The sequence below is a fragment of the Taeniopygia guttata genome, chromosome 3 (genome assembly GCF_048771995.1).
Source record: "Taeniopygia guttata chromosome 3, bTaeGut7.mat, whole genome shotgun sequence".
Lineage (NCBI taxonomy): Eukaryota > Metazoa > Chordata > Aves > Passeriformes > Estrildidae > Taeniopygia > Taeniopygia guttata.
Window position 1 is genome coordinate 53,586,642 of NC_133027.1, and position 19,552 is coordinate 53,606,193.

Consider the following 19,552-nt stretch of genomic DNA (forward strand, 5'->3'; position numbering starts at 1 on the left):
TCCCCTCTCAGCTGAATTGTTCAAGGCTGAACAGGCCCAGTTTCCTCATTCTTTCCTCATAAGAGAGATGCTCCAGCCCCTACTGGGTCCCTATTGCCACTGTTCAAAGATTCATGATAGCACTAAGTGACCATTCATCTGTTGGGGGAAAAGGAAGGTGTGGGAGCACCCCAAGCTGTTAGAGAAGCCAAAAAACAACAAAAAAAACCCCATGTTATATTCTTTCTAACTGCATGTGGCCCTCTAGGCAGGCCTCTACTGACTTCTAGAATCCCTGTGAGTGGGCATGGGCTGTCTAAAGGCAGTGCTGTGACTGAAAGATTTCTAGACAGATGCTACACCTGGCAAAGCTTCCCCTGCCCACCAGCACAGGGCGCTGAGACTTTTTGCACTACCTTCGTGCACGATTCCTCCAAGCTCTCAGGTGTGTCTTACAACTCCCGCGCCTGGGCTCGCAGAGCAGCCAGCTGATGGTCCAGAATTGTGAGAGCAGAAGTAGAGGGCCGGGGAGAATCCTAAAGTAAAACAGAGATAAAGGAGGCAAAGGTAACCGGCAGAGCAGACGGCCGATGGTTCACAATTGTGAGAGCAGAAATAGAAGGCCGGGGAGAATGCTAAAGCAAAACAGAGATGAAAGAAAGGTTAAAAAATGAGTCTTCCCTGACCGGGAATCGAACCCGGGCCGCGGCGGTGAGAGCGCCGAATCCTAACCACTAGACCACCAGGGATCCTTGCTTCAGCTAGCCCACTTCTTTGTAAAGAAGAAATGACAGAGCATGTTCCTTCCCTCTTTTGACTGCACTGAGCTGCTTTCTCCTTGTGCTCCCACTTTACAGGCAGTACCAAGTCCTGGAAACAGCTACGTGTGGAGAAGGACGTTGTATTCCACCCTACAGAAGAGACTAGCGGCAGCAGGCTGGGGAGGAGAGGGGGCCGCCCAGGCGAGGCTGGTGAAGGGCCCCCGCCGTGGGCGGGAGGCAGGATGGCGGTGGGGGAGCTGGCAGGACGAAACCTCGATCGGGAAGGAGCGGCCAGCCCGGCGGTGCCGCAGCGGGAGCGGGGGTGGCTCCGACAGCGCCACAGGCAAGAACTGCGCGGCCACGGCAGGGCCGGGGGGGCTCGCAGGAGGGCGCCGGGGCTCCCTCTCTGCTTCCGCCAGCGCGCTTCCCGCCGCCCCCAGAAGGCGCGGGCTTCGCGCCGTTGTTTTCCTTCATTTCGTGTTGCCTTTACAAGCCGGTCTGACACCATCGTCTCTGCACGGGGCGTCGCTGTCACGGCTGCAGGCGGGGCCTCGGCAGCTGAGCGCTCTGCCCGCACATCCCGGGCGGCGGCCGGAGGGGAGGAACGCGGCGCTTCCCCCGCGCCCACTCGGTCTCTGCACGAGCAGCCTGTGGGAACAGCTCGGCTTCTCCGGGTTCCGGGGCTAGGCCCGGGGCGAGAGCGGGTCCAAAGGCCTCTCTAAGGTGGGAGCCAGGGGCTCCACAGAGGGGATCGAGGTCCCTTGTTTGCTGGCCTTGTGCTGCCGCGGCCTCCTCACACGATAGATATTAATTTGTGACCTTGTTTCTTTTTGTAAGGTTTGTGTGAGCGGAACGAAAACGGCCAGTGCTGTGGATGATCTACATAAAAGCTCTTTACTCTGGCGTGTTGTTTTCCTGAGCATAGAAGATCTGGGAGCTGTACTAGCAAAAATAATATTCTCTATTGTGTCCAATGATACAAGAGGGCTGGTTCTGCACAAGCAAATTTCGCTGGTTCTCAAGCCCTTTGCCTCTAAAATGCAAAAAACCTTTTTGTGTTAAGATAGATAAGCTTCAGACTGTGTGCTTGTGCACTGTGCAAATATGCATTAGCTGATCTTCAAAAGCTTTAGAGTCTGAAAACAAACTTAAGGGAATAATTTTCTTCTGGGAGGGGTAAGGAGGTTGAAGGTGTTTGGTTTCCATCTGTTAAGCTGATGGTTCATTTAATCACAAGACATGTACTGTAGCAGTCTAGAACAAAATGTGTGTGTCTTGATTGTGAACCTTTCTTTGGTCTAGAGTCAGCAATTTTACTGTGCAGTGAGAGAGATAACAAAATATGAGGTAAAAATCAAGCCCTCTTAGATATGATCTAATGTCTTCTATATGCAGGAGCAGCTTTTCACATGTGTAGGATCGACAGCATCCTCTGGTAAGATGAAGGCATTTCACGCCTTGAGGAGCCAAAGCTGTGTGTCCTGTAGGCTGAGGTATCACTGTGGCCTGAGGAGACTGCAAAGGAGTGGGTCTGCTAAGGTGACAGAGGTCAGCTGGTCCCAGCAGGTAATCTGTGCCCATTGTTGAAGGGAAAGGCGAAGTCGGACCTGGTTTCCTACGGAGTGGAAACTTAAGGAACACCAGCCGGATATTGAGGCAGTTATACTGCAGAAACTGAGCTAGCCTTAAGAGTTTGTGTACTCCACTCGGCCCACTGTACTGTGTTTAATAGCATAGGCTTCTCCACTCTAGGTGCTTCTCAGGTGAGCTTTGGAGGGGTACTTACTTCTTTGGCTGTGATGTTTGCAGCGCTGGAGACAGCTAGGTTAAAACAAGGCTAGGCCCACAGCAGCTGCATTAGCGGGTTTGAAGATACGTGTTACAGGAGGGTCATTGCCACCCTTAAGAGTGTCTCTGTCATGTGACACCACGGAGGAAGGGAGGGGTGGGCCCCGGGAGGGGTGGGCCCCGGGAGGGGTGGGCCCCGGGAGGGGTGGGCCCCTTAGTTCTTAAACTGCCTCAGTGGTAGAGACAAAATACTCTCCCTCACAATTTCAGAAAAGTAGCTGAGCCTATGAAAAATCTGATGGCAGGGGGGTCAAATGTATTTTGTCCATACCCTAGGTAGCTGTTAGATGTAGAAGCAAAGCAATCCTGCTCTATTGTGCTTGACAGTTAGCAAATCACCTTCCAAATGAGTAATATATCTTACTAAATTTTTCTTGAGCAGTGAAAGGTTTGTTGATTACAACTACAGGAGCAGTGAAAACTAAGTTATGTACAAGAGAAATCTACTGAAATAGCAAATCTTTTCCTTGATATTAACCTCAGAGGTGAGGGCTGACCACTAGACCATCAGAAAAATAGCATTGAGAGTCATATGCTGCCTAGTTATTTTTAGAAAAGGCTTTCTTTACTGTACAAGTCATGTGCACTGACAAAAGATTGTGCCTCTCCTCTGGCTTCCTGTATCCGATAGAGAAGTACATCAGTGAAACTGTCAGCGATTCAACCTCCTGCCAGCACAGAAGCAGCCAGTGCTTGTGCCTGCATCCCTGAGATGGTAGCTGGAGAAGAATGATCTTCCCAAAAGCACCAGGAAAAGAATGTCAGAGGCCGATGTTTCTTTTCACTTGATGCTGGTATGCCTGTGAAACCAAGTGAGGAGCACTCAGTGTTAGAGATACTGGATCATGACTGTCACAGTTTGGTAGGTAAGGCTGAATTTTGGAACCTGAAAAATCAGAGCGATTCCTTTAGATGCAAGTTGTACAGCAGCATGCAATTAACTTGTCTGTTCCATATGAATACATTACATATTATTATTACTTTGACATGCTGATTGATGTGTGACAGTAGGCTTAAGATGTAAAAATGAGTAAGAATAACAACAAAGTAATATTCTAAGCTATGGAAAGTATATCATTTGAGTATGTATGTAATATATAATGGTAAGTACCAATTTTCTTTAGTACCTGGGGTACATGCTTCGGCTCTAGTGAAAACCCTTGATCTGCACAGAAACTGCATTTATCAGTCCTCTCTTTCCTCAACTATATGTTCCATGTGGAAAGTCTTGGTATCAGATTTTCTTCTGTAAGTTCACCTGACTTGTACATCATCCCAGTTTCAAGGAAGTGGAAAGGAGAGGGAAGGAAGAGATGATGCACAGTCTTTTGCTATTTTATGTTTAATTTCCACATATGGTCAGATTGGTGACCTAACTGTTGGATTATAACAGTTTTCTGGTGGAAAATGCTACTGTACTTTGTACTTTTTATATCTGTTTTAGCCGCAGTAGTGCTTTGATGGAAAACCTGAAGAGGTGTTGTACAAACGTCGCAGCTGTTGCGGTAGTCCCAGCTCCAAGAGCACATTCCAGCTGTGCGGTGACTGGCTCCCTGTGCCTGCAGTGTGGCGCTCGCGGCGCCAGAGGACAGGCAGCGCCACGGCTCGGGGCTGGCAGGCCGCGGCAGTCCCAGTCCTGGGGGATATTGTAATGATCCTGAAGAACGAGACGGGGAGCAACCAGCAATTGTTTACAGTACTTACTTTACAGAAGTACTTTAACACGTTCTTGTATTCTTTTTCTTCGTCTTCTGTTCTTCCCCTGGCACTGCATTCGATATTGTAAAGCCTGGGCCAGCTTCTTTTCCCTTTTAGTGTTAAAATGCACGTGATTCTGGGGTTTGGGATAAAGTGTGGCGGTGAGGTGCTTCATCCAGTGTCCACTGAGCTACCTTAGTTGAAACAAATAGGACTTTTTTGTCATCTCCTTTTGTATCACAGCAAATTCCATTTATTTTATAGTCTTTCTTTGGTTGAGCATTTTGGAAGCTACGTCTGGTTTGCTCCTCTAGACAGAGAAATAGGTGCACAGAAACAGTTATTAAGGGAGAACTTCTTATAAAAGTTTCAAGCTATGGTCGCTTTCTCATTTTGTAAAACTTGTGGAAAATTTCAATATCTCAGTCACACTGAGTTATATCTAGACGATCAATTCAAAGCTAAAGGGTGAGTCGGGGACTCTGAAAATTCATCATTACATAAACTGAAGAAACCAGGCTAAGAATAGCCCTCAGTGCAGTAGGATCAAGCAGAGCCTCAATTATGTATGCATAAAAGTCTGTCTGTATGAAACCTATTTTTTGACTACTTCATGGTGAATAATGGTAGGAGTAATAGGCAAAAACAGAAGGCCTGATAATGGAAAAAAAAGAGAAAGATTGTTGTCATCTTTATTTTTACATCTTTTCAAAACTGGACTGTTATAGCAGTCAAAGTTGGTCAGTGTAATTCTTCATGGCAAGTTGTCTTTCTTAAGTAAATGAGCTGTAAGCTAACAATTTCAGATATAAAAAAAGAAAAACTACATTAACTACACGAGCAATACAGTAGTTTTTTCTGCTATTAGTGTAAGCTGATCTGAATGTAGGCCATAAACATACTGTGCAATTTTTTCTCTTGGATGTATGTAACTCTGTTAATGTACACTGAAGTGGGAGATCAAAACCCATTCAAATGCAGTGTTTCTGTATCCCAAATCTGTTCTGTCTTTCATGTGTGGTTATACATGTGAGTTTCTGTGAGAAATACTTTTCTAGAATAAAAAAATGCACAATTTGGAAGTGATTAAAATAGCAAATTTACATTTTGTCTCCATCAAAAGAATGCAAACAGTGATAAAACAAATCTGCCCAATCCTGAAATCAACAAGCACCATGAATTTAAGATTTTCTCTGGTAAAGATATTCTAAGCGTTGATACCACAAAGACAATGAATCAAATGATGTTAGAGCATTTGTATTCAAATGAATTGGCAAGAAGCATATTGCCATGGGAAAGAGCAAACTATTCAGACTGTCTGCTATCCTCTATACTGTGGTGAGACTAAATTTTATTTCAAAGGTGATGTGTGTGTGTGTCTGATCTACCTGTTGTCTGCCTATCTCATGTTCATCGTTGCAACAGAAAGGCAGGCATTACTTAGTACTTCAGACTCAGTAAAATAAAAGGGTGTATGACGTCCCACTCACACAATGACTTCTTCCAATGACACGAAGTCTGTGGGTTGAGCCACAGGCAATAACCCACAGTGCTATAACCAGAACTAGTACAATGCTTCTATCCTAATCCTAGCCTGCTTATCCTGATGCTCTGACAGGAATTTGAACGATTTCTCCCTCATGCCAGCAGTCTAGAATATATATTTGATATGCTTAGGGCAACAGAAGTACTGTAGAAATGCGTGGTTTCTTTGCTCTATGGAGCTCATGCATTGTCTTCATAGCACTGAACAATAGGGGTGACTGTGCTTGGAATGATGATGGACAAGAAAGTGGTACATTAGGACAGGGATGGCTTTTCTGGAGCTAAAATAAGGTGTTAGTCACTGTCATGGTTGTGCAAGTGCAGGTAAGAGATAAATAGGGTTTCCACCACTTTGACGGATGGCAAAGGAGGTTGGGTAAACAGTACTACTATTCTTCCTCTTTTTTTCTGAGTTTTGTTATCTAAGCACTTCTAGGAGAGTAACTGAGAGCAGGGCCCCTTTCTTCTATGTGGTGGTAGAGAACCCTTGTGCCAATGAAGTCTTTGAGATTTTAACCAAAGTAACTTTGGGTTTGTCCATCTTTTGTTGGAAAATAATAAGATGTACTAACTTCAGTGTGTTATCAGAATATATCCTTTAAGCAACAGACTATGTTTTAGAGAAAATCTGTCCCTTGTAGTAGAAACTGTTTTGATTTAAAAAAATCAGATGGAAACTTCAATTTTAGCTGAAAGTGCAGCAGCAAATTTAGTGGAGGAGTTGAGGCAGTTGCTGTTCCAGTAGTGACACTGAGCGATAGCAAACATATGCTACAAGTAGGATAATGGCAATGGTGAGAGATGGCTGTGATCGTACTGGAGATGCATTTGGTCCTGAAAATGACACATTTTTGAAATGAATCTTCTAAGCAGCTGTTAAATTAAAAAAATAAGCCTCTGACAAATCTCTTACTTAAAGGTCATTGGATTCATAACATTGTAACTTGTAAAAATATTATTCTTGAGACACCTGAGCTCCATTTGTGATTTTGACACACTCTTTTAGCATCTCTCTACATGTACACTTTGTGTCACATGTTCATTTATGCAAGTATCTGTCTATCTTCAGGCTTGAGATTTTGTCTTGCAGAATTTAGAATTTAATGGTGTTACAATGCCTTTGTTACAATGCCCGACAGACTGAAATCAGTCTTTCAGAGCTGATTACTAACCTAAGGAAGGAAAAAAGAAGCCAGATCTTGTTTAGGCTAGCCACAAATGTCTGGAAGGGTTACCTGCAGTTATCTCGGGTAAGGGAGTGGAGTTTCTGGTAAATACACGAGTGTTGTTTTCTGGGGATTGGGTGGAGAAGCCTACTGGTGGACAGTGTAGAATCAACAGATGAGGTTTCTACGCTTTTCAGTTTCCCACGGATCTAAAGGCTTTGGTTAACCTCAATTTCCAAAACGGGCTGTTTTGTTTTTAGCACCGCCCTTGAGAGAACTCTGCTCCAGAGGAAGACCCCGGCGCTTGGGCTTTATGACTCGTAGGACTTCTTGCTCCGCAGACCGACCCCTTTGCCTAGGACAGGGCTTGAAGCCCGTGAAGCGCCCTAGCAGCGCGGCCCCCCTCGGTCCCGGGGTCACGGCGATCCGGCGGGGCCGGGACGGCCGGGCGGGGCCGAGGGGAGGCGGGGCCGCCGGGCGGGCGGAGCCGCGGGGCGCGGCGGGGCCGGCGCCGCTGTGGCCGAGCGGAGAGCGGCGGGAGCGGCGGAGGCAGCGGCGCTCCCGCAGAGCGCTCGGGGCGCAGCGCCGGGCCGGGCCGGGCCCGCCATGCCGCCCGCCCGCAGGTCTGTGTGTGCGCCGGGCCGCGGGGCGGGCGGGGCTGCTCGGGCGCGGCCTTGTGTGCTGGCCAGGGGACGCGGAGCCCGGCGGGGCGGGGCCGCGGCCGTGGTGGCAGAGGAGCTCTTTGGCCCGGCAGCGCAGCCCGGGATGCGCGGCGCGGCCCCGCGGGCGCGGTGTGTCCGTGCGGGCGCGGTCGGGGCGCGGGGCGGCTCCGGGGACCTGCCCGCCCGCCCAGGGTGCTGCTCCCGGGCAGCCGGGGTGTGCTCTGCTGCTGCCGCTACCCGGCCAGTGTAGCCGAGATGGCATTCGCGGCTTTGAACCTCATTTATTTCCCACCGTCAGGGTCTTGGATAAATTACTGGAATGTTCCAGGCTCTCTCTCTATATATTAATTTGTATAGCCTTTGGTTGTCATGATTGCGAAGTGCTGCCGGTTTCCAAAGGTGTGCCAGTAATTTATTTTTGTGTCTTTAATCAGTGCAGTGGACTTTCCTCTCTGTCCTTCATCATACACTGCTTCAGAGTTGGTTTACGGGTGGAGTGGCATACTTGTATCTTGGGTGATGTGTGTGCAATATCGTGGTGCTAAACGATGCAGTAACTGTTTATCCCCGAGATGATGAACGCTTCGACTCAGTAACAGGCTTTTAGCATGTGTTTACTTTACATGCTACAATTACTGTTCTCCATTAGGTAGTCATACATTTCTTGTATTAATGTGCAGTGGTGGGTATTAATGCGCAGTGGTGGACTTTTAAGATGGGTAGGTGCCCATTAATCGATTATGGTTTGCTTAAAATGCTATGACCCAGCCTAAGGGCCTGTGCTTGTGTGATACTTAAAATGTGTGTTGATGAACCCTGCCAGCATATTGTATCAGCCAGTGTTTACACAGTATGGAAATAATAATTTCCTGATATTGTTCCATCTGACACTTATGTGTACACAAACAGACTTTCAGAAAATGAATGGAGAAGGCAGCAGAAAATGCCAAGAATATGTGTATCAGTATGCATGAGTATATACTTTCTGAATGAAAATTACTTTATCAGGAATATATTTTTAAATGTAAGCCATGATAAAAAATATGTAAATTGCAGTGCATTTTAGACTGCCTTCACTTTCATCTTTTTACCTGGAAAATGTCCATAAATATACAAAAATTATTTTAAGGACCTGAATAGTCAAGTTATGTTGATCCTTTGAAGAGTTGTATTGAAGCAGATGCTTGTAGCCAACAAAATGCTGTCTGATGGCTTTTTTGGGTGTTTTTTTTTTTTTTTTTTTTTTTTTTAGTAGTGGATCAAAATCTTGGGCTTGGAGGGAAATTCTTGGGTTTTTTTTTCCTTGTTGCATATTATGTTATGGAAAAGAAACACTTCTGGAATACCTGATTTGTCCAAGTAGTTTATGAGGCAGTCTCTGGGTTTCATTCCTTGGCTTTGCCCAATGCCCTGTTCCCACTGCAGCAGTAGCTACACTCACATTTGGATGTGTCACATCTGCTGCTGAAATGATAAGTGATTACCTTTGGACATAAAGTGAATTAGAATTGATTGGAACAGTCCTTGTCTTATTAGGAATATGTCTTTGTTGTTTTGTGTAGCCATGATTTTGAAAGCAAAGCTTGAAATTACTAGAGCCAGCCTCCAACCAGATATTTGGCTACCTTATGGTCCTGACTTCAGGCAACAGCTTGCAAATCACTTTAAGTGTTAGAGTATAAGCCCCTCTATTCAAACAGAAATGAATTTGGATTGGAGGATAGCATGTCTTCAGAAAGTAATTTAAAAAATTGTAGTGATCCTATGGCTAGTTACTAGAGCCAGAGTGAGTCTCTGCAGTCAGCCATTTGAGTGGGTGTTTCAGAGGTGAGGACATAGTGTGAGCCTTTGCAGCGAGATCTGACACAAAAAATTGCTGTTTCAGGCAGCTGGAGCTGCTCACAAACAATAATTATGGAAGTGAAGGGCAAAGGGACTCAATTTCCTTTTGCTATCCAATAGGCATGAAAGGAAAGCTGGAACATGACCAATGCTGAGAAAAATGGTAAAGCTCTCCATCCAGCACCTGGCTCGTGCCCTCTGTGTCACAGTGGGTGCCCAGTTCAGCAACAGGCAGTCATGGTCCTCAGCTCATCTGGGAGAAGAAATTCAGTGTCACCACCCAAAAAGCAGCTGACTGATAAACCTCTTCCTCATCATGATCAATAAGCCAGAACAGTCAAAGGCTTTATAGGTGTAGCTTTTGTTTTAGTGAGGTATCCAACCACTGGTGGAGTTATTGATGGTGGGGGTTGTTGTGGCTGCCTGCCACAAAGTTGGTGGCTTCTCACTCCCTCATGTGAGTGATCTGCACCCTCATGGAAGAAAATGTCCAAGTCGTGTTGCTGCCACTTCTGCTGTGAATTTGTTTTGGAGGTTAAACTTAACTTGTTTTCCCAAAAAGAGGAAATGTAATGCTACATTTGATGAGTGAAGTCAGCAGTAAGAGTGCTCACTCAAGTGACCTACTTTGACTAGGAAAGAAATCGGAGTAGGAGAAGCAAGTTTTAGTTCTTTTTTCATTCTCCTTCTATTTTCCTTTTAAAAATCTTATTCCATTGTCATTTTTCCCTAGCCAGATTTATGAAACAATGAGTTAGTGACAAAATTCACAGCAGGCTAGAGGAATTATATTTCCCTCCCCAAACAAAATGTTTCAGATAGATATATTAAACACATACAGAGGAGTATTTTCTTTTTCTTCCTGCTTTTCTTTGCAACCCCTGCTACTGTAGGTGGAAAGCTGTATGTCTTTGTTCCTGATCAAAATGTCAGATGGGTGTGAGTGATTGAGCTGGTGCTGGAAGTTGAATGTTGGGAACTGTTTGTTCAGTTTTGGAGTGGGCAGCACTCTGCAGCCTTGCATGGGACCATGACTGTGTACCTGAAGTGTCTCCCCAGTTGCCTGAAAGAGCAGAGTGCTGGCAGGCTTTGGGGCATCTGCTGGTGCTTCCCACTGGGTTGCAGTGCAGAAGGTTGTACTAAGTGCCCACAACCACATTTGAAGCTTTGCTCTTGTAATGCTTTGCTCTTGCACCTGTGCTGCTCCCAGTCTCTGACCAAACTGGAAGAAAGGGTGCCAGTATTTCGGCTCAGTTTCATATAATGTCCTCCTTACCTCCCTATACTTACCTGGGTATTAATGACTTGTCATGGAACCTCAGTTCATCCTTTGAGAAGACTTCTGGATTAGGCTTGAATTTTTCAGTGTGTTGAGTACTCATCATAATCTCAGTAAGCCTTTCTGATTGCTGTTTATTATAAGAGGTGAACTGTGCTTTCAGTTGCATGCCTCAAATTCCTGGTGTTGTGTGGTCCAAAGCCCCTGTCAGAGCTCAGTGAAGCTGTGCCCTGCTCAGTCATTCTGTGCCCTGTAGTACTCCTGAGCTGTAATTAAGCATTTGGCCTTCTCTTTGGTATGCTCTATGTAGAGCCTACCAAGATGCCGTCTCTTCCATGCTGCTGCTTTTCTTATGGTTACTCTGTATGTTTTTCAGGGAATTCTTTCAACATCCTTCTTGAAATGTGGGTTGTATGAGTACCCATGTTTAAGTAATGGTAATATGAAACTGGTTTACAGGAACAGAAAACATGCAAGCTTAGCAGGGAAATTATACTTGTTTATACAGGCAAGATATGTGTTTATATTTTGGTTACAATGTCGAAATAGTACTGTTTATATTTAATTTTGTGTTCAATTTAGGATTTAAAAGCTTTTTGTTAGTATTATTTCTAGAAAGGAAATTTTCTTACTGTACTCTCACCCATTAGTGACTGATTTTGGGATCTTCTCATAAGTCTCTGAAGACTACTGAGGGCCATTTCCTCAGAATCTAAGACACGGCAGGCAATGATTGCTTCCAGTGCACCAGATAGAGGAAATCACAGCTTTATTTTAGAGAAGTTCACAGTGAGAGCTGTTGCTTCCTTGAACTCAGCCTTATCTTAAGAAAAGGTAATATATTCCCTGACTCATTTTTTTCAAATAGATGTAACCTTTTCTAGCAGCACTCTCTCTGCTGTTACTCCAGTCTATTTTTTTTCTGCTTTCTGCCCCACATGCCATCTGTCTTATTTTGCAGTTTGTTTACTTTTCAAGTATTCTAAGGTAATGCAGCAGATAAAAAAGTAGTATGAATAGTCACAAAGCATCACTGCCATCTTGATTCAGGGGGGAAGAGGTGTGGATGGCTTTCTGCCAGATCAGGTGATGCTGTGATTGCAGAAAATCCCTGGGTCTGCCTAGGTTGTTACTTTGGAAGAGATGCTGTGTGGAACACCTTGATGTTGTCGGTGGCTTGGCACTGCTTCTGTGCTGTGTCAGTAGGCTTCTGCTGTAGTTAACTGTCTCATGGTTAAGTAGTGCCCCAGTCTGGTGGCAAGGGCTTTATTTTACTCTCAACTTAAGAAGTGTAATTTTTAGAATGCATTTTAAGCAGCTGTACTGATGCCAAAGACCTGGGTATACTTGTGGTAAAGCTGGGTTTAATCTGTATGCAGATTTTTGGTAGCTGCAACAAACTCAGCAAAACTTCATAGGCCAGAGAGTGTCTTGAGTTCTTCCTTCCTACTTTCTCACAAAGGTTCAGATAATTCAGGGAAGTATTGAAGTGTATAATAATTTTACACATGAAGGTTTTTTGCATGATATTTAGAATTTATATTAAAAAGAAATTATTCTCTTATATAAGCAGTGTTTTACATTTTGTACTCCCTTTTCCATCCTGGTTGCTGATCAAGCCTTTTGTAGTGAAGCTGCTGAAGACTCCTAAAGGTAGGAACTGTGGTAATCCATGACATAAAATCTGGTCTGTACCTTCTGTCCCAGCTCCAAAAACTTCTGAAATGCAGGTATTGTGTGGTAGCTATGTGGTGTAAGCGGTGATATCTTGGTGACAATAGGTGAAGAACCAAGGAGATGAAAATTTTACTTTGTTATGGAACAGTGTGCTGAAATGTGGCCAGGTATGTGGTGACAGATTGACTTTGCCTGCTGCAAGCCAGTCACTTGTGCAGATCTGGCCCAAATGATTAACAGCTGATGAACAGCTGAAGAAAGTCCTTTTGCCACCCAAATATGTGGGGTCAAGTCACAAACAGCCTGGGTCATGGTCAGGCCAGTTAGGAAACAAATTGAGAACCACAAAAGAATCACAAGGGTGGCTCTCTGCCAGTGCCATGAGTTGTTCTTCAGACCTTGTGGTTAGGTTTCATTTGATTTAGAGGTAATTTGGTTTTTGGTTTTGTTCTGTGGTACTGGGTTTTTTTTAGTGTATGGTGCTGAGCAGTATTGGTTAGGTGTGCCTTTTAGTTAGAGTGAATAGAGGGTAGTATCACATCAGTGTGCAGAGGCTAGGCAAGAATTTCCTGTGACATCTGCATTTGTGTCCTGCTGCAGTCATACTTACAGATAGAAAGGAAAATCTCCTTTGTTGGGCTTGTGCTGATGTGGTTGCTCACATACACCACATCAAATGTCCATTTGTTTTCTTCTATCAGAGGGATTCTAAATTCCTTTAAAAGTGTCTCTGCTGCTAACTGATCCCTCAGTGGACAAATTTTTAAGTGAGTTGTTTGTTTTGAAAATTGGATTCTGTTTGTAGTGCATAATTTGTGTTAGTAGAAGTAACACACTGGTTGTCATGAAAAGAGATTAAGAAGATGAAGGTTAGTTTTCTTTTCTCCTGCACTGTTGACATTGTGCACCTGACCCTATTGTGTGAGAAGGAAGTTTCAATGTTTTGTCAACTAGTTGTGTCCTTCTAAGGCCTGCTCTGGTGGTTCCCAGTCCCAGGCTGAGCCTGGCATATAATAGGCAGATTTTAGGGGTGGGGGACTAGAGACTGATCTTGAAACCAAAATGGTACAGCAATACCAAGAAATAATGAATCTTCTGCAGGGAGATTGGGAAGAGCAAAGAACGTGAACGAATGAACCAGACCTTTCGCACTGGGATGTGTTGGAGGATTCTCCCGGCCTCTGTGGGTGCTGAGCTGTGGGATAACACTGTGTCCAGGAGAGCAGTTCCTAGCTTTTCTGCTCAACTGTGAACACAATTCAAGTTAAGTTTGAGAAGAACAAGGCAGGTGCGTTCATGTCTTTGTTTTCCTCCAGGGAAGGAGATGTAGACTCAGACCTGCAGAGCAGAGCAATATGCTCCTTGCAGAATGGCACCTTGCTCCATTAGGTATGAGCTGTGATTGAAGGATGGTGTGAGTAGTATGTGCAGATGCAAGCAGAAAGCCAAGGTGGTTTGCAAAAGGGAAGATGGTGCCACTTGTAGCACCAAACCTGATTTTTAAGATGCTTCTGAGGAGATGTATTTCTTTTTGTCTGGTAACTGTTCAGTCTTCATTCTGTAGTGGACCAGAGTAGAGTTTGGGATGTAAAGGCTTCAAGTTACAAAATAAATTTCTTGGGACAAAACTGTCATCCTTTAGTAAAAGCCTCTTCTCTGATTGTGTTTGGTTTTTTTGGTTTTTTTTTTTGGTTTGTTTTTTTTTTTTTATTTCGTTTTCTGTTTGTTTGCTTTCTTTGTTGGGTTTTTGTTTGTTTGGGTTTGGTGGGGTTTTTTTGTTTGTTTGTTTGCTTTGGTTTGTTTGGGTTTTTTTTTTTGCTCTGATTCTTTGTAAAGAATCAGACTTTCATGGATGTCACTGGAATCAAGACGTCACTGACTACAGTTTTCAAATCTTAACTGCTTTGGTGTCAGCATTATATTGCAATTAAAATAAAAATTTCTACATTACTGTGTTTTACATCTATTGTTTAAGTTTTGATTTCTTCTTCATACCATGTACTGTTTTTTGTGAATTCTGTGATGAAAGACATGAGAGAGAGAATGATTTTCTCACTGAAAGGCTCTAGGATGACAGTATCCCATGATATAAATTGGAATGCACTTCCACTGGCCTTGAAACTATCTATCTTCTTGCCTCTTTTCACTTATTTTTTGCTCCTTCTTTTTATGTCCCCGAGTCCAGCATGCAGATATCTCAGAAAAGTAATTTTGACCTGCGGAAGCTAGACCTGTAAATGAGATCAGCCCAACCATGTGTTTGGGATTGGTTATACGAGTTTTAATCCTAGGTCCTGTCATAATTATTGGCAAGAACATGAGTAGGTTTATGATTGAACTTGATGACCTTAAAGGCCTTTTTCAACCTAAATGGTTCTATGAATGTAGCTCTGAGATAATATCTTTTCACAGGTAATGTGTCAGTTCTTTTTAACTACAAATCACTAATGCACCCTGGTGGGGTAGGTGCAAACTGCTTTTTGTATTATTTTTAAAGCGTAAGCCTCTACCCAGTTTTAATAGATTCTCAAAGACAAATTTTAACACCAAAAATGGAAGGACTATGGCCCCTCAAAAATAGGTGCTTTAGCATGAAAAAAAGCAAGGCCAAATCCAAAACTTATTAATGCATTAACTAATTTTACTGACTTCAACTTGAGAAGGGGTGAGCAATTACATTGATGTAGCTGTAAACAAGTTTTGTTTGAAACATTAGCAGCTATGTCAGGTATAACCTGTGGTGAACTGAAATTTGGCAGCTTTCATCTTTGGGCCCCATGTTTGCTTAGGTGTCACAAACGTAATCTGTGAGTAGTCCCCCTGAATGCATTTGGTATGGGAGTAGAGAGCTCAGCGTCTCTGTTATGGCACCTGGTTGATGTGGCTGAGATGGATGGCTTTCCTGAAAATGTAGCACTGGAGGAATTGAAGCTATTTGTCATTCTTCTGACTTATGGTGTTTGGTTACTCCCCCCACGCACCCCAAGCAAAGGAAATATCTAGCTTCAGAATGCTGAGTTACTTTGTTGCTACTAAGAAGTTTGAATTTTAGTTTCAAAATTAGTCTGTTTTGTTCAACAGGAGAACCTCAGTTCTATAATAATGTTCAAAAAACTTGAGTAATCTGAAAGTAAAATATATACTGCTACTGCTTTGCCAGAAAACTTTTACTGTTTTGTCTTTTATGCAACATGACTCAGGCTTAATTCAGGTGTATTTTTAACTTTTTTGTTGTTTAGTTAAGCCCTAGACCATTTCACTGGTTGAATGCATGCAGGGTTGAGCAAGTAAAAGCCCACTTAGATATACTGAAGGAAGGATGGCATATGACAGTTTTGAATGAATCATAACACTGTTCTATCTTTTCTGCGTACTAGACATAGCTAACTACACTTTACCTGAATAATTTTAAAGAGTTAGCTGTACACACATTGTTAGAACACAGAAAAATACAAAGAACTTTTCTGTTTCTGCTTCTGAGGAAACAAGCAGCTCTTCAATAAGAGTTGCTCCCTAATTAGTAGGTAAATGTGATGTGCTCTGGTGTATGGTGAGGGGAATTCCATTTGAGAGAGGAGTTTTTGCACTGCATATAGCGCAGGGTGACTTGGTACAGCAACTGTGTGTAGTGTTTACAGGAATCTGGAGGTGGAGGAAGGAAAAAAGGTAAGATAATAGAAGTTTTCAGGATGTTTTGGAAGGACAAGACAACTAAATAATCTTGTGTTACACAATGCCTAAGGGGATTTTGCAAGGAAGAAGGAAATAATTAGAAACATTGCTGCTTTTAAAAACAGGATTCAGTCTATGCAGTGTAAGAAGAGTTTGATTTGTTGTTGATCATTGTAATTTTGATGCACTTTACACTGCCAGCATTGGAGCACTTATGAAGCTGCATAGGTGTAATACAAGGTCACACTCAACAGACTGCAATAAATTTTGCAGGTCAAGCAATTGAAAAGTAAATACTGAAGGTTTCCAGTGTTAATTTTCATTACAAAAGTACAGGATTTTGTGTTACAATTAAACTGTTCAATGTTACTTAATATACAGTGTAAGCATGTGGTGCAGTTCAGGTTGCTATGGAAACATGGCGTTTTGGTTCTGTTAACAGTGTTTCAGATAGGAAAAGATTTGCATGGCATTACTGCTAGACTCCTTTCTGCCCCCACTCCTCAGCTTCTTTGCTTCTCAGCTGGGAGGTAGATGATAGAGAAGAAGCGATGACCTGGAATTTGCATGAATCAGGGTCAATTATAAAAAGATGTGTTGAGCTGAAACTTAAAAATAATAATTTTACCTTCAAGTAGCTCTTGTTTCTAGTTGCTTTTTTGAAGTAATGAAGTGTTTTAATACTTACCTTTCACAATGTAGTGTCTCTGGGTTGATTTGAGGTTCTTTTTCTAAACACCTGAAAATGATGGGGTACTTTTTAAAGAGACATTTCCAGTAATTTTCACAGCATGATTATGTATATTGCTGGAAATGTGCTTGACATAAAAAAGTGACTATTTCTAATGCTTTTTGTTAGATTAATGGATTTGTTCATCGTGGGTTTCTTGTTGCCTGGTCTTGTCCTGTGAAACATTAAGAACATGTTAATTAAGTCTCATTGAGTACAATAGGAATATTTAATATAAACCTTTGGGACCTAAACTAATTAATAATTGTAAACAGAAGAGGATTAGTGGTACCTGTGATTGGCATGATAGATATTTGTGCCAAGCATCAAGCTTTGTGACTTAAGAATCTCCAAACACCAGTCTCTTTCTGCTCTACCTCAGCTTTATTTACATTTCATATAAATGCCTTTCTTGTGTTGGTGAGGAAAGAGCTGAGAAGAGAGCAAGTTTGCTGTAAAGCTGAGGTCAAGTGCGTTTGTCTTCTGTAGTCTGTCATCCCATAAATGCTGGCACTCATCTTTCTATGTGTGCTTGCTAATGCCCACAGAACAGTCACTGCTCATCACACTGATGGTTTTCTGCCCCAGCTGTCTGCTGCAGCTCTGTCTGATGTGAGGGTGTGCTTGTAGTTCAGCCGTGTGCAGCAAAGCCTGCTGGAAGGGGGTGTGAGCTGACGTGGTGGGATATAAACTGAAATGCAGATACAGAGCCACTTCTGCTGAGTCTGCTGCGAGTCACTGGTGTGGTAATTTTGGGTGGAGGAGTGTTACCAAGCAGCTGAAGTGGGCAAAAGGGAAAAAGGCAAAGGGCAGTAATACTTGAAACTGGCAGCTGCTTGCTCCATGGACACATTCTAACATCCTGAGACAAGGGAAAGCCCAAATTCTTTGGCTTGGCATTTTGACTAGCAGGGTCGCCTTAATCACCAAAGGATATTTGCTGTTCATCTATCTGCTGTGATGCTGCTGTTTTGCCAGAGCAGATCCCATTCTGTGGCCTGTATAAGCTAATTTCATAGAAGCAACTCTGGAGTGTGGCCAGGCCTGCGATATGTGACACTGTGGATTCAGTGGCCTTTAGCAGCATTCTGAGTGTGGGAAGAGGGGACTCTAAGGAGGACTTGATCATGGCCCTTATAAACCTGATAGAGAACCTGTAATTAATTTGCTCTGAGTGTGATGTGGTTGCTGGTGATATATCTTTCTTGACCTTACCAAAACAGATGTACAAGGCTTTCTTTGAAATACTAAACAGTTCTTGAAATCAGTTGTTATGAGCAAGGAACATGATAGTGTCAACTAACAAAACAGAAGGTACTGCTAAAGGGATTGTCTAATTGCTAATTGATGTGTTGAATGTTCACCATTTTTTTTGAATTTTAGAAAACTGCAAATACTTGGTGTTTTAGTTGAATGCTGGAGAGCGCATACATTAAAAGTCTTTTGTGTATATGCCTTTTGTGTATATTCTCCAGGCAGAGATAAGGGAACAGTGATATCCATCTTACCCTCTCTGGGTATGATAAACTTCATCCTTCTATGGTTCATATAACCACAGAATTGTTAAGGTTGGAAATGACCTCTAAGATCATCAAATCCAATCTTTGACTGAATCCATATTGTAAAGTGCTATGTGTGATCATTTTTTGAACACTTCCAGGGATGGTGACTCCTCCACTTCCTTAGGGAGTACAATCCAATCCTTAACCACTATTCTAGAGAAGAAATATTTCCTAATATCTACCATGAACCTCCCCTGGCACATTTTAAGTCCTTTTCTTGTGTCCTATTACTAGTTGCCTGGGAGAAGAGGCTGACTGCCACCTCCCCACCTCCTTCTTTCCAGTAGTTGTAGGGGGCAACACTGTGTATACCTGTACAATGTGAGTGTGAAAAGCTGTGGGGTCACAGGTCTTTGACTTGATGTTTAATTGAATTGGGGTATGTTGAAAGAGGAGATAGAGTAAGATGAAGGTACTAATTATTTTAAAACATCTACAGCAATGTTCCTGTTGACCTAAAAATGAAAATCTTCCCAGGTGGCCTGATTTCCAACAACACTGCACTTTAACATTTGGAATAGTGTAGCACTCTGCCTGTTAATAGTTTATACTGTGTTTTGTAACAAGTTCCCGTCTAGCACCTGAAGCTGAGTTAAACAGTAAAATGCATTGTTCTGTATGGAAAATGCATCTGGTGATGTTCAGCTGCCAATGAGGGAAGATTAAATCTCAATGTTTTTGTCCCCTGACAATCTGACTGGTGATGTGGAATTCCTGGTAGTGCATTTTCTTCCTGTTACCCTGCGTGAAACATGGCAGCCTGAGTTAGTGGGTTAAAGCCTCTTCCTGAGTAAAACAGGAATAATTTGTCTGGAGAATTCAATAATTCTGAATCAAGTTTTGTTATTGTTCTGTTTCTGAATCAGTAATGTTTGTTATTTATTTTATTTGGACTTTGTTCATGTGGACAGACTGTTGGAAATTCAGTAGGGGCACTGAAGGTGATCTAAGCTTAGCATCTTCTTACTTCATTAGTAGGGAGTGAAAATGCTTGAACTTTTAGTTACTACACCACTGTGGGGGGGATAATTACCTCCTAAACATTGTACTCTGTTCCTGAAGAGCGAGGGTGTTTGTTTTCTTTGCCTGTCTTATCGACAGATCTTATCTTCACTGTCCTTGAGAGCCCAC

General features: G+C 43.0%; 1 protein-coding gene and 1 non-coding gene across 11 annotated transcripts in view; one reads left to right on the forward strand and one right to left on the reverse strand.

Annotated features, from left to right (window-relative positions):
- Window positions 1-656: 656 nt before the first annotated feature.
- Window positions 657-728, reverse strand: TRNAE-CUC (transfer RNA glutamic acid (anticodon CUC)). The gene has a single exon. It is a non-coding gene; the product is annotated as a tRNA-Glu (tRNA).
- Window positions 729-826: 98 nt separating this feature from the next.
- Window positions 827-19,552, forward strand: part of NCOA7 (nuclear receptor coactivator 7) — an 84,437-nt gene continuing 65,711 nt past the window's right edge. The window contains exons 1-3 of one of the 10 annotated variants that reach the window (XM_041715147.2): window positions 833-1,083; window positions 2,136-2,306; window positions 3,220-3,454. Coding sequence is in view for 1 of the 10 variants with exons in the window: in XM_072926852.1 (XP_072782953.1) it covers window positions 7,604-7,620 (17 nt within the window). In the remaining 9 variants the exon portion in view is untranslated. Of the gene's footprint in view, window positions 1,084-2,135; window positions 3,455-7,266; window positions 7,621-7,756; window positions 8,059-19,552 lie in introns of those variants that run through there. The other 9 variants (XM_072926850.1, XM_072926849.1, XM_041715146.2 and 6 more) reach the window with 9 other exon arrangements.